The 22285-nt window shown below is 51.3% G+C and overlaps 11 protein-coding genes across 11 annotated transcripts; 7 read left to right on the top strand and 4 right to left on the bottom strand.

Moving 5' to 3' along the window:
* Nucleotides 1-192: 192 nt before the first annotated feature.
* AA0111_g9348 (hypothetical protein) lies at nt 193-348 on the bottom strand (the record flags this gene model as incomplete). The annotated part of the gene is made up of 1 exon (XM_028655896.1): nt 193-348. One exon carries the CDS (start codon nt 346-348, stop codon nt 193-195), a length of 156 nt encoding a protein of 51 aa, XP_028503053.1.
* Nucleotides 349-775: 427 nt separating this feature from the next.
* AA0111_g9347 (hypothetical protein) lies at nt 776-1457 on the top strand (the record flags this gene model as incomplete). The annotated part of the gene is made up of 2 exons (XM_028655895.1): nt 776-1000; nt 1050-1457. The coding sequence occupies 2 exons, from the start codon at nt 776-778 to the stop codon at nt 1455-1457; spliced, it is 633 nt and encodes a 210-aa protein (XP_028503047.1).
* Nucleotides 1458-2468: 1011 nt separating this feature from the next.
* AA0111_g9346 (Glycerol-3-phosphate dehydrogenase [NAD(+)]) lies at nt 2469-3797 on the top strand (the record flags this gene model as incomplete). Its single annotated transcript, XM_028655894.1, has 2 exons — nt 2469-2527; nt 2603-3797. The coding sequence occupies 2 exons, from the start codon at nt 2469-2471 to the stop codon at nt 3795-3797; spliced, it is 1254 nt and encodes a 417-aa protein (XP_028503046.1).
* Nucleotides 3798-4987: 1190 nt separating this feature from the next.
* AA0111_g9345 (Brefeldin A resistance protein) lies at nt 4988-9967 on the top strand (the record flags this gene model as incomplete). The annotated part of the gene is made up of 6 exons (XM_028655893.1): nt 4988-5721; nt 5774-6008; nt 6067-6811; nt 6889-7155; nt 7213-9467; nt 9527-9967. The coding sequence occupies 6 exons, from the start codon at nt 4988-4990 to the stop codon at nt 9965-9967; spliced, it is 4677 nt and encodes a 1558-aa protein (XP_028503048.1).
* Nucleotides 9968-10294: 327 nt separating this feature from the next.
* On the bottom strand, nt 10295-11320 carry AA0111_g9344 (hypothetical protein; the record flags this gene model as incomplete). The annotated part of the gene is made up of 2 exons (XM_028655892.1): nt 10295-10956; nt 11059-11320. 2 exons carry the CDS (start codon nt 11318-11320, stop codon nt 10295-10297), a joined length of 924 nt encoding a protein of 307 aa, XP_028503148.1.
* Nucleotides 11321-11692: 372 nt separating this feature from the next.
* Nucleotides 11693-12577, bottom strand: AA0111_g9343 (hypothetical protein; the record flags this gene model as incomplete). The annotated part of the gene is made up of 3 exons (XM_028655891.1): nt 11693-12297; nt 12349-12496; nt 12548-12577. 3 exons carry the CDS (start codon nt 12575-12577, stop codon nt 11693-11695), a joined length of 783 nt encoding a protein of 260 aa, XP_028503050.1.
* Nucleotides 12578-12796: 219 nt separating this feature from the next.
* Nucleotides 12797-13635, top strand: AA0111_g9342 (hypothetical protein; the record flags this gene model as incomplete). Its single annotated transcript, XM_028655890.1, has 2 exons — nt 12797-12859; nt 12910-13635. 2 exons carry the CDS (start codon nt 12797-12799, stop codon nt 13633-13635), a joined length of 789 nt encoding a protein of 262 aa, XP_028503049.1.
* A 328-nt stretch (nt 13636-13963) lies between these two features.
* AA0111_g9341 (hypothetical protein) lies at nt 13964-14806 on the top strand (the record flags this gene model as incomplete). The annotated part of the gene is made up of 2 exons (XM_028655889.1): nt 13964-14070; nt 14119-14806. The coding sequence occupies 2 exons, from the start codon at nt 13964-13966 to the stop codon at nt 14804-14806; spliced, it is 795 nt and encodes a 264-aa protein (XP_028503052.1).
* A 2797-nt stretch (nt 14807-17603) lies between these two features.
* On the top strand, nt 17604-18569 carry AA0111_g9340 (hypothetical protein; the record flags this gene model as incomplete). The annotated part of the gene is made up of 2 exons (XM_028655888.1): nt 17604-18459; nt 18514-18569. 2 exons carry the CDS (start codon nt 17604-17606, stop codon nt 18567-18569), a joined length of 912 nt encoding a protein of 303 aa, XP_028503051.1.
* A 911-nt stretch (nt 18570-19480) lies between these two features.
* Nucleotides 19481-19785, top strand: AA0111_g9339 (hypothetical protein; the record flags this gene model as incomplete). Its single annotated transcript, XM_028655886.1, has 2 exons — nt 19481-19631; nt 19694-19785. 2 exons carry the CDS (start codon nt 19481-19483, stop codon nt 19783-19785), a joined length of 243 nt encoding a protein of 80 aa, XP_028503075.1.
* A 238-nt stretch (nt 19786-20023) lies between these two features.
* Nucleotides 20024-22193, bottom strand: AA0111_g9338 (hypothetical protein; the record flags this gene model as incomplete). The annotated part of the gene is made up of 4 exons (XM_028655885.1): nt 20024-20035; nt 20084-20777; nt 20826-21261; nt 21314-22193. 4 exons carry the CDS (start codon nt 22191-22193, stop codon nt 20024-20026), a joined length of 2022 nt encoding a protein of 673 aa, XP_028503076.1.
* Between the last annotated feature and the right edge of the window lie 92 nt (nt 22194-22285).

Genomic DNA, 22285 nt, shown 5'->3' with positions numbered 1-22285 from the left:
AAGCTTGACCGTCATTGAGAAGCCCCGTACGTGTCAGTAGATGGGGTTTGCGCAGAGAATGCGATGCACGGTCGACGGTGACTTGGGACCATGTTCCTTTGCCTTGAGCCAAGCTGGTCAACATTAATGGGCCGGGGCGGCTCCATCACGCAGCCAACCACGGCGTGCATGGCATGGGGATTGCAGATGCGCCTAAACGGTTGGCAGCTTGAGTACGAGGCCGCTGGACGGAGTGCTGGTGCCGCAGGTGTATATCCGAAGCGTGGCAAGTTTTGCGTCTGGCGTCGTCTGAAACAACACCGCGGCTAGAGTGACGATGGCCGTTCGCAGTGTCGCGCCCGACCTCATGTCAGCGCCCGGCACGTCGGCCTTGTCGCGATAGAGATGCAAATTGAGCAATTTCCAAGCGGGCGGCATCGAATAAGTCGCCCAGGTAGACTTTCGGTCGCGTCTGAGCGTATCTCCAATCCAGTTGCCCTAGCTGCTAGAGGCAAGCACGGCCGGCTAGCGTTGTTGCTCTAGCCCGTGCGCTCGAGCATATATTCCTGCCCTCCCCAGCAACACCCGCCTCTTCTATCCGTTCCACCAAACCAGCATTAAATCACGCTGTAAGTCCCACATCCTATGCGACGCAAGCAAAGCGGCTTATATTGCGCCCATTGTCCCTTCACCTCTCATCCCACGCCCTGTCGCTTGCCTTCTCCACCACCACTGCCGATCTCCCGCTAACTCTGCTCCTCGTAGGCATTGATATTCTCTGCCCGCATCAACAACAATGCTCTACTCTTCCATCCTCGTCGCCGCCTCGGCTCTCGCCGGCTTTGCCTCTGCGCAAAACGCCACGGGCAACTACAATACCCCCATCCCGTGCTGCAGTGTCGACCCGGGCTCTGTGCCCTTGGATGACAAGCAGACGTGGTGCAATGCCAACCAAAACACTTGCGTCGAACTCTGCGGTGGCCAGGGACAGATTGCCAGCAACGGTAACGAGTGCGATTCGGTGAGCACATTCATCTTGCACGCAATGACACCCACTAACGTGCTGGCAGCAAACGCTTGACTTCAGCTGCGAGTGCAGAAACGGTACTAACGTTAGCGACTCCATGAAGAAGTACGAGCAGTCGGTCGACGGTCAAATGTGCAGCTACTGGTACATTCAATGTATCGCTGCTACCGGTTCCGATGCTGCTGCACAGTTCCAGTGCGAGCAGGCCCGTGACAACGAGTGCGGTACCTTGACGACCTCGGACGCCACCGATGCCGGCAACGCCGGCGCTTCATCCTCTGGCAGCAGCCCCTCGGCCACCAGCAGCGGCTCTTCTTCAGATAGCACAGAAACTGCTTCAGCTAGCGGTGCCTCCTCTACCCCCACTGAGGGTGCTGCCGTCCGCAACGCTATCTACGGCACCCCTGCCCTCGCTGGTGGCCTCTTCGCGCTTTTCGGCTTCGCCTTGTAAGTTAGCAATACTGTAGATGGATTGCGGGCCGGTCCCAGTTGGACGGTAATGAGGATGGATTTGTGTCACGGATGCTAGCAAGGCTGTACCACGTGTCAGTCATCACGGCGTAGCGTCATCAGCGCTTCGACGTTGGAGTCATTGCTTTCACTGCTATCTACTTGTTCATGGCGGCTTCAAGGGAGACGAGGGGAGTTTAGGAGGATACTTAATGCGATGTTATGAAAGGACACACGACTTGTAATACCCAATACTACCAATACCGCGACTACCATGTTTTGCCTGTGTGTTGTGAAGCTTGAACTCTCATACTATTCATGTGATGCGCCGTACGCACATCTCCAGTATCATCTGCGTATTCTATCACTTGAGAAGCCTTACTATGTACCTAACTGTAAAAGCATCGCGTTTTCCCCGCAGAGAGCACCTGCCAGCTGTTTGCGCAGGGACTCGAGATGTACCACGGTTCCATGAGCTGTAGTGCTGGCAACCGCGATGCCATTGGTCGATGCCGGGGGCATGATCAGCCGGCTGGATGATAGGCGCTCTGCAGCTAACCCATGTCTCTGACGCATGTCTCCGAAATCGTTCCTAGATCCAACATTTTGGGTGCTCCCGATCAAAGTTTACCATCGGAACCGCTTTTTGCTCGATACTTGAACACGCCCTCACCGCCAACAGTCCACTTGCCAGCTGAAACCCGTTTTCGGCATCGCCGCATCACAAGCTCACAATCGACAGCAGAGCCGAGGCCACGCGGACCCTGCGCTTACCGAGACAGCAGGTGTGAAAGTCGCAGCCCGAGCAAATGGGGACTTTTACTGACCGCATCCAGACATCATAAACATATAAAAAGTGGCGGTCTCAAGGTTTCTTGCGCTCGTGTCACACCCCCCTACGCAATACGTCACTCCGTATCGCCTACTCCAAAATCTGCGCAAGCGAGTTGCAGTACCCATCAACACACCGTACATTACGAACCTGCAAAGAACAAGACACACATCAATGACAATGGCGACTCTCAGTGCTGGACGCAAGCACAAGGTGACCATAGTTGGCTCCGGCAACTGGTAGGTGGCTGCACCAGCTCGTTGGAGAAGATGGGGCTATGGACGGCTGCTGAGATCAAGAGCTGACTGGTACAGGGGCACCACAATGGCCAAACTAGTCGCCGAGAACGTGAAGGAGAACCCATCCCTGTTTGAGGAGACTGTGCAGATGTGGGTGTTTGAGGAGGAATACACCATCCCGAAAGATTCGCCTCACTACAGCGGCTCAGACAAGCCTGAGAAGCTGTCGCAACTCATCAACAGGGTTCACGAAAACGTCAAATACCTTCCGAACATCACGCTTCCTTCGAATGTGGTCGCCAACCCCGACCTACCTGATTCCTGCAAAGACTCTACGATGCTCATCTTCGTACTCCCGCATCAATTCATTGCGCGGTCGAGCCAGCAGCTGGTCGGCAAGATTCTCCCTTACGCACGAGCTATCTGCTGCACAAAGGGTGTGGACGTCAGTGAGAAGGGCATCAGGCTCATGTCAGAGACAATTGGCATGACTCTCAACATCTACTGTGGTGCTTTATCAGGAGCGAACATTGCTTCTGAGATCGCTCAAGAGAAGTACTCGGAGACGACTGTAGCATATGATCCGCCACCGATGGACTCGCGCAACCCTACCCCCAGCGGTTCGCCCAATGCTTCACAGACTGATCTTACTGCTCACGTGGACCTTATCGATCCGAGCAAAAAGAAACCCAGCAAGCGCTCAGCGCATTTGACTGCTCTTCCCAACGAGTACCCACCTCTGTCGCACGAGAACGTCCGGAGGCTCTTCCACCGTCCCTACTTTCATGTACATATCGTCAACGACGTCGCTGGTGTCTCACTGGGCGGAGCGCTGAAGAACATCATCGCGCTTGCAGCAGGCTTTGTGGATGGTCTGGGCTGGGGAGACAACGCCAAGGCAGCTGTAATGCGTGTTGGCATCTTGGAGATGGTCAAGTTCGGCAAGGCTTTCTTCGGGGACAGTGCTCGCACAAGCACCTTTACTGAAGAAAGCTGTGGTGTCGCCGACGTCATCACTTCGTGCTCGGGTGGTCGCAACTTCCGCTGTGCAAAGATGTCTGTCGCCCGAGGCAAAACCATCTATGAGATCGAGCAGTCTGAGCTCAATGGCCAGAAGCTCCAGGGTACCAGCACTGCCTACGAGGTCAACGAGTTCTTGAAGGCAGAGGGAATGGAGGCCGACTTCCCGCTCTTTACCGCTGTCTACAACATTCTGGAAGGCAAGAACAAGCCCGAAGACATTCCCCAGCTTATTGAGAAGAAGCCATGACTAGAAGAACCAAAACTCTAGGATTCTTATACACAACGGTACAAGACTGTAGAGCGGAGTACTTCATGTTCAACCGAAAGCGGATACCCCTTTAGATAGAATTGATTCCTATTGGACACTTCCTGGGGTTCTTATCACATTCCTGATGAGATCCTATGACGATAATCATAAAAAGCAGTTATCCGAACGCTATTGATCTCCACAGAATGGTCAGCCGTTCGTCTATTTCTAAGCATACGTGAATTCGTAATCATTGCTTTCGTACAACTGTACTACAATGTAGGCGGGGAATGGACGGGTGGTGGGTACGCGGATCGTTATGGCTCTCTAAACTCTACATATCCTTGTATGCATTTCTAAGCGCATATGTACTCTGTAAGCCTATGTACAACCTTTCGAGGAGTTGCGTACGCTGCAAGCATATATACATTTTCTAAGCAGACCATATAAGCGACACGGCAATGCACCCGGCCGCGCTCGTAATGCAACCGACTGACATATGTACCTCCGAACAGCATCGGACTTTACAAGCCTTGGCGGGATCGACATCAGGGAGGGTCTTAGCTCCGCGGAACTCGACGTCAATGCAGACTGCATCACAGACGAACATGGGAAACTAGCGATCACCGATTGTGAAAACAGGCCGCCTGCTTGCAACCTACACACGCGTGTCAGGTATGCACAAAAGTCCACCTTACACGAGTGAGCTGCGACTCGTGCTGTGGACTCGATATGCAGGGACATCTGCCCAAGTGGGTAAAGCGAATGAGATCTTCTGCGGAAGGAATGATTGGTAATGCGAAAAAAAAGTGTTGGATGCCCACCCGTTTCGGCCATATTTGGCATCGCGAGCTGGGTGGATGCGCTTCGCAAGTTTAGCTTAGTCTAGCTTCTCGGCAAGGCACGTCAATCATTCATCAAATCTCAAAGATGACGACATGGTTGTGCTTTATCTCCGTTGTCTCCTGCCCAAGCGGTTTGTCAACTCTAAATTTTGGCCTGGTATCCCCGTTGGCAAAAGCACCCCCAGTATTCTCCTGGCTCTACCGGTGACCGCTTAGTAAAAATCAATTGAGCAGTACTTGTACGATAAACATCCTGTCTCCTGCTGTTGTTGCTCTTCAGACTCTTTTTCTGCCCTGTTTTTCTTCCAGTACACCTGTTTGATACCCTAAACTTTCATTTGCAACATGTGGGGATCCGCAATCCCACCCGATCGAGACAATCATCGCAACCCATGGCATGAGGACGACTATCTTCGTGATGGAAGGGAAGAGGTGGTAACACCGGACAACCAGAGTGAAGAAGATAGCTCAGATCGCGAGGGCCTGAAGCGTGCTGGTACCTGGGGTGAGAGAGACGCAGGGAAACTGGACACACGGGCTGCAGCAGAGGATCTCGAGGTTCTGCGAGGCGAACTCGCGTCTCTTTCAAATTCGCGTTCCCGGGGCGCGCAATCGCAACGATCAAACCCGCTTTCCAGGACCGTGAGCAGGGTCAGCGGCCGTCAGAGTCAGAGTCACCCTCGGGGATCAATTACACGCGCAGAGGAGGGTACAGGCGACGCAGAAGATGATGAGCCGGGAGATATTGGTGCCGCTGCCGCTCCGGCAGAGAAAGAAGACGACTTCGAACTCGATGAATTCATGCGCGAGGGCCATTTCGAGAAGCGCAAGGACGGTCAATCAGTCAAGAAAGTCGGTGTCATCTACAAGAACCTTACCGTCAAGGGTGTAGGATCGACCGCTTCGTTCGCAAGGACGCTGCCCGATGCGATACTGGGAACATTTGGGCCTGACCTTTACAAAATCGTTACGGGCTTTGTACCTGCGTTGAAGCTTGGCAGACACAAACAGATGAGGACACTCATCCATGACTTCTCGGGTGTAGTCAAAGACGGTGAGATGATGCTTGTTTTGGGACGGTAAGCAGTATTCCAAACAATATGCTCGGCGAGTGCTGACCGAGTGTATCAGACCCGGATCCGGATGTTCGACACTCCTGAAAGCCATATCCAACAATCGCGAATCCTACGCCGCTGTGGAAGGCGATGTGTCCTATGGAGGTATCCCAGCCGGCAAGCAAAAGAAGCAGTTCCGTGGCGAAGTCAACTACAACCCCGAAGACGATTCCCACATGGCCGATCTCAACGTGTGGCAAACGCTCAAATTTGCTCTCACCAACAAGACCAAGAAGAACGAGAAGCACGAGGTCAGTGTCAAGTATGCAAAGTTCTATGCGGGACAGATACTGACGTTGTATACTACAGATTCCCATCATCCTTGAAGCCCTCCTAAAGGTCTTTGGTATATCCCACACGAAGTATACTAAAGTCGGAGATGAATACGTCCGTGGTGTCAGTGGAGGTGAACGCAAGCGCGTCTCTATTGCCGAGACTCTCGCCACCAAGAGTTCGGTCAATTGCTGGGATAACAGTACTCGCGGTCTTGACGCTAGTACCGCGCTCGACTACGCCAAATCGCTGCGTATCATGACCGATATCAGCAATCGAACTACGCTAGTGACCCTTTACCAAGCTGGTGAACAGATCTACGAGGTCATGGACAAAGTCATGGTTATCGATGCAGGTCGATGTATCTATCAGGGACCTGCAAACGAAGCCAAGCAGTACTTTGAGGACCTTGGATTCAAGTGCCCGGAACGTCAGACTACCGCTGATTTCCTGACTGCCGTTACTGATCCCACCGAGCGACAATTCCGCTCCGGTTTTGAAGACAAAGCACCGAAGACATCTGAGGAATTAGAAAGGGCTTTCAGGGAGAGTGACGCATACAAGAAGGTATTGAGAGAGATCTCCGAATACGAGGCTGAGCTCGAGGCCAGTGGCTACGTGGACGCCAAAGAGTTTGAGGGTGCCGTACGCGAGAGCAAGAGTAAAACGGTCCGCAAGAAGAGTCCGTACACGGTCTCGTTTATTCGACAGGTTATAGCCTGTACTCAGCGTGAGTTCTGGCTCACTTGGGGTGACCAGACTACGCTGTACACCAAATTCTGTAAGTTTTACAAACGTATTGATGGACAGTCCATCGTCTCTATCATCTTGGACCATCTTGCTAACGCTACCATCAAGTCATCATCATCTCAAACGGTCTCATCGTCGGTTCGCTATTTTACGGTCAATCTCTCGATACCTCAGGCGCTTTTTCGCGAGGTGGCTCCGGTTTCTTCTCCATTCTCTTCCTCGGATGGCTCCAGCTTTCGGAGCTTATGAAGGCCGTTTCTGGTCGCAATGTCGTCAAGAGACATGAAGATTACGCATTCTATCGCCCAAGTGCCGTGGCTATTGCGCGTGTGGTACAAGACTTCCCGCTTTTGTTGGCGCAGGTCATTCCATTCTGTAAGTCACACCTCCTAGCAAAAACGTGCAAAACGTGAACCCAGCTGACATCTTTAGCCATCATCATGTACTTCATGACTGGTCTCGACGTCGACGTATCCAAGTTTTTCATCTACTTCCTGTTCATCTATACTACGACCTTCTGCATCACAAGTCTTTACCGCATGTTTGCCGCCCTCTCTCCAACGATTGACGACGCTGTACGCTTTGCTGGTATCGCGCTCAACCTCTTGATCATATACACCGGTTACGTTATTCCGAAGCCACAGCTTCTGACTGATTACATCTGGTTCGGATGGATCTATTGGATTAATCCAGTCGCGTATTCTTTCGAGTCAGTGCTCGCCAACGAATTCTCCGACCGTGTTATGGAGTGCGCGCCCAGCCAACTGGTACCCCAAGGACCTGGCATCGATCCTGCATACCAGGGCTGCAGCTTGACTGGTGCACCGCCAAATTCTAACACTGTCCCTGGTTCAGACTACCTCCAGGTATCGTTCAACTATTCGAGGTCGAACCTCTGGCGCAACTTTGGTGTTGTGATAGCTTTCTCGGTACTCTACCTTCTGGTGACCGTGATCGCAACCGAGACTGTATCCTTCGCAGCCTCAGGTGGCGGTGCGTTGGTTTTTGCCAAGAACAAGCGGGCTAAGCAAGCGGTCAAGGAAGAGGCTCCTGCTGATGAGGAGAAGATAGCCGCTGGTGAGTCCGCTTCAAGCTCACACACTGCTGCTCATGAAGAAGAAGAAGCATTGGAGTCTATTTCGAGCAGTGAGAGTGTCTTCACCTGGAAGGATGTTGAGTACACTGTTCCATACCAGGGAGGTGAACGCAAGCTTCTGAACAAGGTTAACGGGTACGCAAAGCCTGGTGTCATGATCGCTCTTGTTGGTGCCTCCGGTGCTGGCAAGTCGACCCTGCTCAACACGCTTTCGCAGCGACAATCTACTGGTGTCGTTTCGGGTGAGTTCTTGGTGGATGGTAAGGATCTTGGCAAGGCTTTCCAGAGAGGCACTGGGTTCTGTGAGCAAATGGATCTTCACGACGGCACTGCTACGATCCGTGAAGCTCTAGAGTTCTCTGCCATCCTTCGTCAAGACAAGAGCACACCGAGGAAGGAGAAGCTCGACTACGTTAACAAGATCATCGACCTCCTCGAGCTGCAAGACATCCAAGACGCACTAGTTTCTAGCCTAGGCGTGGAGCAGAAGAAGCGTCTTACGATCGGTGTTGAACTTGCTGCGAAGCCTTCTTTGCTCCTGTTTCTAGACGAGCCAACCAGTGGTCTTGACAGTAACTCGGCATACTCCATTGTTCAGTTCCTCAAAAAGCTTGCTCAGGCAGGTCAGGCTATTGTCTGCACCATCCACCAACCTAGCAGCGTTCTGATCCAGCAATTCGACATGATTCTCGCCCTCAACCCAGGTGGCAACACGTTTTACTTTGGCCCAGTAGGCGAGAATGGGCGCGATGTTATCAAGTACTTTGGCGACCGTGGTGTACAGTGCCCACCCAGTAAGAATGTGGCAGAGTTCATCCTAGAAACTGCTGCGAAGCCTGTCAAGCGCAAGGACGGCAGCAAAATCAACTGGAACGAAGAGTGGCTCAATTCCGACAACAACAAGCAGATGCTACAGGAGATCGACCGCGTCAAGACGGAGCGTAGCAAGATCTCCGACCAGAATCAAGATGGTGGAGCTGAGGAGTCCGAGTTCGCGGCGAGCGTCTGGGAGCAAACCACCATGCTCACCAAGCGCACATTCATCCAGTACTGGCGCGACCCGTCTTACCTCTACGGCAAACTCTTCGTCGCAGTCATTATCGGCATCTTCAACGGTTTTACCTTCTGGCAACTCGGCAACTCCATCGGCGACCTCCAAAACCGCATGTTCACTGCTTTCCTCATTATCCTCATCCCGCCCACCATCGTCAACGCTGTTGTACCCAAATTCTACCAGAACATGGCCTTGTGGCAAGCGCGTGAACTTCCTTCCCGTATCTACGGCTGGGTTGCTTTTACGACTGCGCAAGTCGTCGCTGAGATCCCCATCGCCATTGTGTCAAGTGTGCTATACTGGGTTTTATGGTACTTCCCGACTGGCTTACCGACCGATAGCTCGACTTCTGGATACGTTTTCCTGATGACCATGTTGTTCTTCTTGTTCATCTCCAGTTGGGGTCAGTGGATTTGTGCGTTCGCGCCGTCCTTTACTGTCATCTCGAACGTTTTGCCTTTCTTCTTTGTCATGTTCGGTTTGTTCAACGGTGTTGTACGACCGTACGAGATGATGCCGGTGTTCTGGAGATATTGGGTAAGTAACATCCCCGTACGATCCACGCGTGAGGCGCACACTAACCGTGTACACCACAGATGTATTACGTAAATCCGTCAACGTACTGGATTGGTGGTGTACTATCTGCCACACTGACTGGCATTCCTGTTCAGTGCCAGGAGAGTGAGACTGCCATCTTCGATGCACCACCAGGCCAAAGCTGTTCCTCTTACGCCGGCGCCTTCGCTTCCGCCTCCCCTGGCTACCTGCTAAACCCTGAAGCCACAAGTGGTTGCCAGTACTGTCCTTACTCTGTTGGAGACGACTACCTGGCTACCATCAATGTCAAAGCCAGCGACAAGTGGCGCGACTTTGGTATTTTCCTTGCCTTTTGCATTAGCAACTGGGCGCTTGTTTACTTCTTCGTCTGGTCCATTCGAATTAAGGGATGGAAGTTCGGATTTGGGATGGTAGGCAATGGTGTCGGGAAGGCCAAGAAGATGCTCAGTGGAAAGAAGAAGGGTGAGGGAAAGGCCTAATACATGGACTGCATACAAAAAGCACATGTAGTGTTTGAGATTCATATAGCATTTTAATGTAGTATAATGTTCAAATTTCCACAAACTTTGGAAACGGGCTGTCGCAAACTCTGAGAAAGCTGGTACCTTCTAGTTAACCATACCTTGCAGCAAGATTTACCTTGAGATGTTCACTAGTGTTCACGTTGTGCTTTTGTAGTATCAAGCGCAGTGAATGCCTTCGGAGTACATTCCAGGTACGACTAAGAGGTTCTGAACTTTTCAGTATTCTTCATGCCTTGCATCAATAAACAGCATTGGTACGGAGTATACCCAACTACTACAAACCTACTCCTCTCTACCCAAAACCTTCCGCCACCCAAACTCCTCCCTAAATCCCAACATATCCTTCATCTTCTTATTAGAAACCGGACTCTCCTTCTCTCCCATTCTTGTCAGAATCTCCGTCTCGGGACAAACCTTCCTTAACCAATCCTCGCTCGTGCCCTCCGTCTCCGGGATAGTAATGCCATCATTCACCGCATTGAAAACCTGGTACCCCAGCCCATCCGTCTGTAAACAACAATGTACCATATTGCCCAAATCCCTCGCATCGGTATAACTCCACGCATGCACTTTGAAATCCTGTGGCCGGGTTAAATATGCTTCAAACTTCTTTGTATGATTCTCCGGTTCGATAACAGCTGAGATGCGCAAACAGTAAATATCTACACCGGGAAACCGGCGTGCGAATGATGCGGCGGTGGTTTCCATGCAGAGTTTACTAGTGGCGTAGACGTCCATGGGGGTTGTTGGTGTGGACTCTGTGATAGGGAAGTGGGCGTAGGATGTGGAGCCTTCGGCATAGGTGACGCCATAGGTGGTGAGGCTGGAGGCGAGGATTATCTTGCGGATGCCGAGCTTACAGGCGGATTCGAGGATGTTGTAGGAGCTGAGTATGTTGATGCGGTAGGTTTCGTTGTCGGGGAGGCGCATGGGTTGGGGGATACCTAGGGGTTGCATGTTAGGTCTGTATTGGCGGTATGATTTGGCAACCGTTCACGACTTTCTGTGTATCCATCTCTTCGTAATAAGCATTGGTGGTTACGTACCAGCAAAATGTACGACGGCATCCGGTGTTTTGACTGGCTCCATGAAGGGTTCGCTGATCTTGAAGTGACAAGACAGGCTGTTGAAAGCTTGCGCGCCGTCTGTAAGATCGGCCTTCAAAGTATGTACATTGGAATTGTCTAGAGGTGTTGCATCCACGTTGAGTATCTCATGGCCGAAGCTAAGCAACTTCTCAATTACATGACGTCCGGCGACTCCAGAACCGCCCGTAAATACTATCCTCTTCTTTGGTGGAGAGGACATTGTGCAGGAGAACACGAGGTGTCAGATAAAATTGTAGCTGTGGTATGACGGAACTGTCTGTAAGTTTGCAAGCAAAGGACAACAGATCCCATGACCAAGATGCTGATCATAAGGCTTGCTGTTCGTGAGCGGAGCTTCCCCGCTCTAGCTTACGAAGCTCTAACCTCGTTGGTCCTTCTGAGCACCGTTGTGCGTGGAGTCTTGGAGGCCGAAAATGGTAATAATGCACGAACACGCACCATGCCAGAAAGAGAGGGCTTGGACAATCCATACCGCTATTGGTACATTCATTCATGTCTATCATTCAGGCCTCAGCTACTCGATGAGCAGAGGCTTTTGATCGTAATGCCCGGCCTTTCCCTATACGCCTCTCTACACAACCTGGGTGCCGTATCCCCTGATCCTGTCGGCGAATGCCCAGCTCTGGTTCTCCAGCTTCACGTTCTCGTCGAGATCAACACCGTCCTTTGTGACGACGGCAATCGAGTACTTGTCCATACTCCTAGCATCTCTGTAGAAGAGAACCTTCATGCACTCCTTGACCTTCTCTACTGCTTGTTCTCGTGTGACGTTTTCTACAGCGGCCTCATCTGGTAGTATTGTCCTTAGGATTGGCTGAGCGAGATGTGCACCAAAGCCAGTGGCCAGCGATGGTGATGAAAAGGTGGTACCGAGAAGGTCTGCGCTTGCAAGGAAGGGCTTCTTATCGCCGTCCATGCCCACGATGAGTAGGTGGTTCCACAATGGGTCGAACTTTGAGCGACGGTTGTACATGACTTTGGCGAGGTACGTATGGAGGTTCTTGGCATTCAGCGAGTTCTCAGAAGAGGAGTAGTTCTCGCGGATGTCGAGCGAGTTGAGTAGGCGGTCCAGGTACTGCATGTCCGAAACATCGCCGCCGAAGCCTACGACTACCTCGTCATTGAACTTTCGTAGGCGCTTGACGTCAGTGAAGCGAGCAAGGGAGCCATATGAAGCTATGGTTGTTTGTCAGCCAGAACCTCACTACCAGTTGTGTTGTGCCATACCCAGATTGTCTGCGGCAATGACTACGCCGTCCTTGAACTTGGCTGCAAGTACCGAGGTACCCGTCACGATCGGGCTCTGAGTGTGCTGGTTCGGGCCGGCAGACGAGAAATGTGAAGGATCATAGGCGCCGTATACATCGTCTCTAGGCTATGATGTATTAGTACTGTTGCTGTTTGAGGCGGCGGGCGGAAGACATACACGACCCCAAGCTTGTGGAAGATGGTTCATGGTAACGGTGGTGACTGAAACGGCGGTTTAGGGGGAGGGGTTTGTTCAGGGATCAGAGAGGGTGATATGTTGTAGTGAGCTCAAAGGTGAGGTTGTTGTTACGATGTTCCCAGGCAGTCGGTGGTTGCGCAGCTCACCCGCCAAGACAGCGAGTTGGCCCAAGCTTCCGCATACTGAGGTCAATCCGAGATGATCGTCTGCAAGCATTGCGCAACCAAAATGCTCGGAATCGACTACCCAGATAGTGACGAGGAGGACGTCGTGCCCGCGACTCAGCCAGAGGTGAGACTCACAAACGTACACCAAGGGCTCTTGTGGCTACTAATATAGAGTTGACCAACATTTCTGCAGCAGTTGCGCCGGCTCCAGAACCTCTTTCCGCTCCCGCGCCTCTCGAACAACCGCCTACCTCCTCAGGTTCAGTGAATGGTCCTGCTCAAGGTCCCGCCCAAGGCCCGACCGTTTCGCCACCTCCAGAGGAAGATGTCCCCTCGAACGACGCCGCGCCAGGCTCAACGTACGCCAACACACGCGCTCTAATCCAGAACCTTACTTTACCCACCGTACCCAATTTCGACATACCACCTTCTCCGCCTGGATCACCACCTCAGAGGGCGACGAAGAAGTTTGCGCAGTTCCTCGAACTTAAAAAGAAGGGACAACACTTCAACCAGCGCCTAGAAACCTCGTCAGTGCTACGCGATCCGGGGCATATGCAGAAGTTGATGGACTTTGCGGGGATCAGCGAACAAGACTCATATACATCCACACTACCAGAAGATGTCGCCATACCGGCAATCTTTCCAGAGTGGGCCTACGTCGAGGAACTGAAAGCCTCACAGAAGCGGATTTCGAAGACCAGAGAGCAGGAAAGATCCAAGGCACCAAGAGAAGCTCTCGAGTTCGTCTCCGCGTCTAAGAACGCGTCGAGCTCTACCACGGGAAAACGCAAGGAGTTGGAACACAGAGGAAAGGATGATCAGAGTTCAAGGAGCAAGTTGGAGAGCGGGTCGAGATCTCCAAAGAGAAGGCGGTCGAGGTCTAGAGAAAGAAGGTGATGGAGACGATTGTACATTAGCAGCAGAGCTCAGTAGCGCAATGGCACAGTAAAGCTGGTTACAGCTCCCATATCACGTTTGAGGTCTAGTTAGTAGATTACAAAGCATGGACAGAAATCAATTATGCGTATGCTTCAACGCGGTCTGGAGGGTATGCTCTCACTACATCAGCGCCAAGACATTAGCGCGTGGAAGCTCCAGGCATTCGAGCTGCGTAACTCCAGAGCTTCAACACCAACAAACAGATCCGCCGCCATAACCCACAACGCTCCGATATCGACAAGACTTCCTACAGCCTACTTCGAATCCACGTCTGCACAACTCAACAATGGCTGCACTCTACACCGGTGCACCCCCGCAAGGTGGCCCAGGCTATTCGTTCAACCAGACCCCCAGAACTGTCCCATCAGGCGAGCGGCAACATGGTTTCTACCCGTATGTGCAGCTTTCATACTGAGTACATGAAAACCTAACAAGATCCAGCTACACCGACAACGGCGGATCGACACTAGGCATCTCCGGCGCCGACTTCGCCATCCTCGCAGGTGACACACGTTCGACATCCGGCTACAACATCAACACACGATACGCACCCAAGCTCTTTAAGATTGGCGGCGAAGGACCAGACAATAAGGGCGCCCGGATAGTACTGTCTGTAGTCGGCTTCGCCGCAGACGGTGATGCGTTGAAGGAGCGTCTCGACACCATTGTCAAGATGTACAAGTACCAGCACGGAAAGCCCATGACCGTCTCTGCCTGCGCACAACGACTCAGCCACATCCTCTACAACAAGCGATTCTTTCCCTACTACGTACACGCCATCTTAGCCGGTCTGGACGAGGAGGGCAAGGGTGCGTTGTACTCCTACGACCCGGTCGGCAGCTACGAGAGGGAGCAGTGTAGGGCGGCCGGTGCTGCCGCATCACTTATCATGCCCTTCTTGGACAACCAAGTCAACTTCAAGAACATGTACGAGCCAGGCAGCGGTACTGGTCACGAACTCAAGTCAAAGCAAGCACAACCGCTACCACGGGACCACGTCGAGGATCTGGTACGGGACGCCTTTACAAGCGCGGTCGAGAGGCATATCGAGGTTGGTGATGGTCTTCAGATGATGATCATCACGCAGGAGGGCATAGCCGAGACCTTCACCCCGCTCAAGCGGGACTAGGAAGGTGTGGTAGGCAGATCGAGGGTGGGGTATCTTCACGAATATGATGATTTCAAGACACCGAGCAGATGTATGAATAGCACAATGAAATGCTACTGAATAGTAAGAATCAAGCCTTTGCATGGTTCATGCCAGACAAACTCTGTATCCTCTCTGTACTTTCATCTTATCTGCGTGCGCTCGTTTGGATGCAGTCGAAGCGCTGCCTGTGTGACACCTCCCGACACTTGAACAGCCAACGAATCTACGTTTCGTTTCTTCTAACACTTTGCATCAGAGGCCTTTAGCGTGATAACAAGCTCTGTGCTATTTTCTAAGTGAGTTTGTAGATGTTGTGACGCCAGTCCTATTTGTGATATCTCTACAGATCTCTCTTCACCCCTGCTAATGCTCTTGTAATCTTCTTACAAAAAAAGGTCGCACTACTTATGTTTCATGTAATAGATGTTGCCTATGCAAAGAGTTGATAAGCAAAGTAAGATATCCTGAGGATACGCCACTCCCCAGACTTGGCAGTATTATATCGCTCTTCCTATGTTAGCATAAATCTTCACTGTAAGGCTACAGGAAAAAGAACCTACAGGATAGCACCAAAAAATTGACCTCAGCAAGAGCAAAAAGAACAGTCACCCTTAATGTATTAAGTTCCTGCCGAAAACCCCCGCTACAAGTCCTAAGGTGAAATCTTGAATGCTCCGAAGATGCCACCCAGGACTAAACCTTAGAAGATGCAGAGGCGATTTTATCACGACTCGAACCTGCGTCTTCTAGTCTGAATGGGTAGCGACCCCATTCAGACTGAAAGATACAGGTCGCCAGCCGACCAAGGGTATTCCAGCCTCATTGATGGAGAACTGTGCTGAATCAAGGCGTATATAGCGAGAGGAGATGTAGAATCACATGGTTTATGTGAAGGAGAGCGGGAAGGATATACAAATGTACTAGTGGGAGGGGGAGGTGAAGGTGAGGGTGGGTGTTTGCTAATTTGGTGGTTGTTGACGGGCTGCGTGTGTGCTGCCTGTGGGAAGAAGCGAGAGGTCTGACGGTGAGAAAGATGATGGGTCGAAGGATGACGAGGCGTAAAATCAGACAAACGGGTGGCTTGGGAAAAGAGACTGGTGCTGTAACGGTGAACTTACCTAGGCACACACAGAGTATGTGAGTTTGCAACAACGACGTGTCAAAGATAGCCGAATTGCTCGAACAGATTGACGTGCCAGGAAAGCAAAGTAGACCTAGTCAACGGATTGGGATATGGAAAGCTCGATAGATGGAAGCGTTTGGTATACGCGAGCTCAAACATAGCTGAAAACACATACGGTATGGCAAAACTTATACTGAACTGCGATTGACGTTGTGTGAAGTAAAGGTTCGCTGTCTGTTGAGTGCATTTCAAATACATCCCAATAATGCCGCAGCCGGCTTCGTCGCAGTTGTTTGAAAGACTTATGTTTCGGTTGACGGTATGCTTAGTAATTGATACGGCGTCAATCCAGGGGGACAAAGAGTTGATGGATGATAACACTCTGCTACCCTTGTGTTGGTTATTAAGGCCTGAGTCAATGACCAGGACTGTGAACGGCAGTGCGGGTATCAAACGTGAAGTCTAAGAGCTAGAGATGATTTTTGTAATGAGAATATCTGTCTTGAGCGCCATGAAAGGCCGTCGTGACAGACTGAAGTTGGTGAAGGAACGGCGGGAAGTTCTTGTGCGGCATGTGCGCCCCTGCCTTGACGCGCTAGCCCGCCCCGACAACGTCACCGGCCAACACCTCCGTGCATGCCGACCCATCGGTTGAGCTATGCGACTTCTCGCATGGTTCATTCATCTAAACCCAAGGGCCTGCATTCTCCCGATGCTGTGCTAGGAGATGCAGGAAACAAGCTTTCTCGCCGAGAGACCAAATCTGGGGAAGGCGCACACGCGGCACATGTCGCTTCCCGAATCTCATTTAAACATATTGCTTTCGATAACTCTTCGCCCCAAGACCTGGTCGAGTCGCCCGATGGCACTGGGTCACAATACCCAGGAAGGCTCATTGACAGTGCACGCTTTCTCAGCAGATTGAGATTCTAAAATTGCGCGCCTCCTGTCGCCGCTCGTCGTCAACAAGTACAGCTACGTAGATAAGATTAGACAGGTCCTCGTTGCAGCTCACAGAGGTGCAACAACGAGTTCCTCAGTTTTTCTAGAAGGTTTGCACCCGATCAAGCCGATGTGAGCTTTATCCGGTGGTTCCTAGTGCACGCATTATATACAAGCAGCCCTGCACGGCACACACAAAGGCATACCTCTAGAGCGAATCTATGGCCAGGCTGCCATGTGGTCACCAACAAGTGACCAGGTTCCGCGGTCTGGTTAATATCCACCCTAGCCATAGGACGTTACACGTGGAAAACAGAACCTGGGTTTCGGCAACGACAAGCTTTACTTTCATATAATCTTAAGTCAGACGACGGTGCCATACTCTACAGATGTACGTTCTGGGTTTAGCAGCACAGATCTGATCCACGGGCTGGACTTCGTCTGCAAGCGAGCATGATGTCCAGCCTTTGAAGAATCGAGAAACAAGTATAAAGAGGTGGTAGGTACGAGACCATTTCGATGCCAGCCCAGTAAGAATCGACCATTGTCTTTCTTCAGTCAACCGACTACTGTCGATAATTTCAACGATGAAGAGCGCGATCATCTTGACCAGCGTTGTTGCCTTTGCAACACAGGTAGCGTCTCATGCGACATTCCAAGACCTTTGGGTCAACGGCAAAGATCAGATAAGCATACCCAACCCATAATACGATGCCACTGACACCCATTCACCAGTCGACTTGTGCCAGGCTTCCCAATAGCAACAGCCCCGTTACATCGGTAGCAAGTAACGACATCCGTTGCAACGCCAACCACGGACCAGCAGCCTCAAAATGCAGTGTCCCTGCTGGTGGCACTGTAACTGTAGAGATGCATCAGCAGAATGGCGACCGATCTTGCGCGAACGAGGCCATTGGTGGTGCCCACTACGGCCCTGTGCTTGTCTATATGTCCAAAGTCGCAGATGCATCCACAGCTGATGGCTCCACTCCGTTCTTCAAAGTCTTCCAGGATACATGGGCGAAGAACACTGCTGGCGGCGGCGGCTCGGACGATTATTGGGGTACGAAGGACCTGAATAAAAACTGCGGAAAGATGGACGTGAAGATTCCCACAGATCTGGCCCCAGGAGACTATCTGCTAAGAGCGGAAGCCATTGCGTTGCATGCTGCATCTGGTGCTGGCGGCGCTCAATTCTACATTACCTGCTACCAAATCACTGTGACTGGTGGTGGTTCGTCTTCGCCTGCTGGTGTGGCTTTCCCCGGAGCATACAAAGCTACCGACCCTGGCATCCAGATCAACATCTACCAGAACCTCGCATCGTATGTCGCCCCCGGTCCGGCAGTCATCGCAGGCGGTACTGAAGCCGTTGCTGGATCCGCTGGATCCGCTGTGACTGCTACTGGTGGAGCCCCAGTTGCCACATCTACAGCAACCACGATGAAGACATCTACAGTAGCCACATCTGCTGCCGCTGTGCCAACGAGTGGAGGTGGTGCTGGAGCATGCTCAGTTGCAAAGTACGGCCAGTGCGGCGGAAATGGATACAGTGGATGCAAAACCTGTAAGTCTGCCTAACTCGGGTGTGCGAGAACAGGCTTGTACTGACGATTCATAGGTGCTTCAGGACTTACCTGCAAGGCTGGAGGTGACTATTATTCACAGTGCGTCTGATCAGCTTGATGGCAGCGGACGGTAGACCTATTAAGCTTCATGTAAATACTTAGGTATCTCTGGAAATGACGACTGCATAATCTCCATTACTTGTATTGTCTGTTGTTTGTTCTAGACCATGGGGTCGGAACTAGGACTGGACGGTAACAACAGCGCCCTTCCACACCCCCATCACATTTCCTACACACTCGGAATAAGGTCGAGCATCTGCATGCGCAAACCTGTCTCATCTCGCAACAGACGCCCTTCATAGCATCCATGCGTCTAGCTAGCGCCCTTCATATCGGCATAATGGTAAGCATGAACACTTACCCCTCTTTAGGTTTAATCTTCACCGGCATAGATCTTCAATTCCGAACATTATACATCATGTTCATCCAGCCACGTCGGCACATGCAATGAACAACGAAACGATTTTCGCGTCTGGAGCAAACATTTAGCCTTTGAAAATAAGCTTGACGCGTATATTGTGCCTCCTGCATGCAATGCTTGTAGGGCTGTGGCTTCGGCATTGGGCGCCTAACGTTGCTGCCTAGGCATGATACCATGATGAGTGTGCATCCGCTTACTACGACCGTCGATTAGCAACTCCGAACCATGCAGAGATATTTTCTGGAATGGAATTCGTGGTTCACACTGGATTATGAGCGGTCAATCTCCATTCCGACAATGCACGAGGCAGGAAAAGGGCAATGATGAGCCTAAGCAGGGTATGTTGCTTGATCGGTGGTGATGTGATGATTTTGTATATAAGATGGTTTGTGGGACATTGATAGAGGAGTCAAACCAGCTACAAGAGAGCAGAAGCAGAGCATCGCCGTAGCACAACTGCCTCAATTCTTTCCATCAATTTAAAGTACCATCAAAACATCACCCAATTACAAGATCACCTCAGAACGTCCATCACCACAATGTCTTCTCCCTCTAACAAGACCTCTCCTACCGATCTGCCACGCTACTCCACCACTGCACCACCACCATACACATCATCCGATGCGAACTCCATGTTTTCGACGAAGTCAACATCAAAGAGTATCCTCAAGAAAATGTTGAACCTGAATTGTACGTTGACACACCCTACTAGACTTGGAAAAGCCAGTCAACGCTGACAGCAGCATCTGAAGCGACGTCGCAATCAAGTAACCAAACGCGGAAGGAGACGGAAGAAAACGAGGCGAGAGCTGCAGCACGAGCGGCGTACTTCTCTGGCCTTTAGAGCAGCTGTTGGTATTGGAGAGAGAGAGAGAGAGATGTTATCGGGGTTATCGAGATAATGGTTGTCAAGTTCCACGCTTCGGGCATTGCGTGTGCTTATAGCATACGTCTGGAGCATCGAAGAAGCCATCGAAGGCTTTTTCAGTATCGAATCCAGCTTCGCGTATATTTAGGCGCCTGGCGTTCTGTATTATGTACCGCGTTTCTAGTTCCTGGTCAAAGTGGTATCCTTGACCCGCTTAGAATATGTCCTGGTAAAGTTAGCAGGCCCTGAATCTGTTTACACTTGTTTGTCTTACCGCATTGTTCCACGTTGCATTGTCCAGCCAATTTAGAAAGTCCTCACTCTCAGTTGGTATAGGTTCCAAACCCTCAATCATGGGCATGTCGAAGAAGCCCTGCCCCGCTCCAGTCATAGCTGCAGCATCATCACCTCGTTCTTGCTCGCCATTCGTTGGAGGCACGTAATTGAGAACTTCCTCGAGCACCAGTGCAAGCATCTTGTTGAGCTCACTGCACAGTTTGTGATTTCCGTCGCCGGGAAGAACTATCCATTCAAGACACGAAGTTAGCACGGAAAGATTTCGGATGACCTCTGCTCGACTAATTGTATCAGGCAATGGCACGCCTTCAATCGTGCATCTTCGAAGCTCTAGTGCTAGGACACCGGCGGCGGGGGAGCAGTAAAATAATATAACAGTGGGGAAGTGGCGACGAATTTCGTAATCGCTATTTTGCGGTTTGGTACATATAAGGGATGTAACGAGTATTTTTAGCGACACCTCCAATAGTGCTGGGAGCGCCTGTTGCGTGATCCGGTGAAGTAGACGCTGCGTTTGGAAATGGACGTGCAAGTAGTCCAGATAGTAAGCAGTTAGTCGCATAGCTAGACCAGGACCACGCCCTACCCAGGCAGCCTCTTCCGTGTAGGTGTCGTATCTCAGATGCGTTGGTAATGCGTTCCACCATGCTGTACATTCAGCAGATATCGCTCTGATAGTGTTAGTCGAATGTAGAGAAAGTTTCAAGGGTTGGACGTACTCTACGTTCTGCACCACATCACTATCCTTCTCACCTGCCAAAGTTTGCTCTAGCAGCCTCTCCTTGAAAACAGCAAGTTGACACCTCATTCTACCGAAGGTCGCAGGGTGAAGATGCCCTTCTGTGTTCCAGCCTGCGCTGTCTAGCTTCGAAAGCTCAGCATTCAGTACGTCCGGATCTTCTGAAGTCACAGCCTGATCGCTAATGTCCAATAACATCTTGCGGTCACTATACCTCCAACCCATCATTGGAGGTCGTCCATAGAACACAGCTAGGGCTTTGTCGGAGCGATATATGGCTGCGTAGAGTCGTCTTCTGAACTCGCGCATAAAGAACGGTTCTGCGTTGGAACCATCTCCATTACAGGCTTCGCAATGTATGCCTGCGGCGTAGAGAGCAGAAACACTGTCGCCCATACGCCTCCATGTGGCATGATCTAGACGTGTCAGCCGTTGTGATGCAGCTCTCAAGAATATAGATCGACGCACGGTTATCTCCGTAGAAACTACTAACTACCATCATGTTGATGTAGATGAGACATGTCATGAGCTCATTCACGGCGCCATGTGTTTCGCAGATGTTGATACATGTGTTGGTTGCGTGCATCACGTCTTCAATGAATTCCTCTCTGTTCATTTGCTTGCCGTCTTCTAGCGTGAACAGAGGATCATTGGGTGATGTGTATTGGGCATTAGAGCCGGCAATCGCCAGGATCAAGCCTAACGTGTCCCATCTCAAGTTCTTCCCTGTGAAGAGCGTGTGGAACTCCGATGGCCGCATATCCGAAGGGATTTTCATGGGTCGAGCGGAGTTCCTTGTAATTTCCGCGTATAGAGGATATGCCTGACTACCAGCAGCGTGGAGCTGTTCTACGTCTTTACGCAGCTGTGGTATTGCAGAGAGGAAAAGTGGACCAACGAGAGCAGGGTCCTTGTGCATAGCAAAGTACATATCAAGAGACCTTTCAAAAAACGAGAAGGGTTGGAGAGTAGACACTATTGTGTCTCCAAGCGAAAATTGGCAGTGTCGATGTCCCATAGCTCTACTCGACGCCGAAGGAGTTATACTCAGTCTCTCAGATGGCTGTTCATGCACTGTCTCTGGCAAGGGTTGCTCTTCTGTGAAGACAGCAGCATAACTCGTGGAACCCAAAAAGAAGTTCCTCGATGGGTCGGGTCCGCTTTGTGTTGTTCTCGTAGCAGATTCTGGAGGGGTAGGCCAAGGGACGAATCCAGCATCGTTCCTCAATGTTGGTGGACTCAGTGTCAGGGGCGTCAGCCTCCCCTGGCTGGACGATGAAGCATGCCCATCTAATCTCCGACGACGTGGTTCTGGCTTCTTGCGTGGAGTACCAGCAGGCTTAGTCATGGGGTTTGGATGGTAGAAGCAATGCTCTGTCATCCCACGTGCTTGACACTTTGAGCACGTTGGTGTGGCATGGTCGCACTTGATTTTCGAAA

The sequence above is a fragment of the Alternaria arborescens genome (assembly GCF_004154835.1).
Source record: "Alternaria arborescens strain FERA 675 chromosome Unknown contig_26, whole genome shotgun sequence".
Lineage (NCBI taxonomy): Eukaryota > Fungi > Ascomycota > Dothideomycetes > Pleosporales > Pleosporaceae > Alternaria > Alternaria arborescens.
Note: the sequence above shows the minus strand (reverse complement) of the source record. Positions and strands in the feature narration are given on the sequence as shown.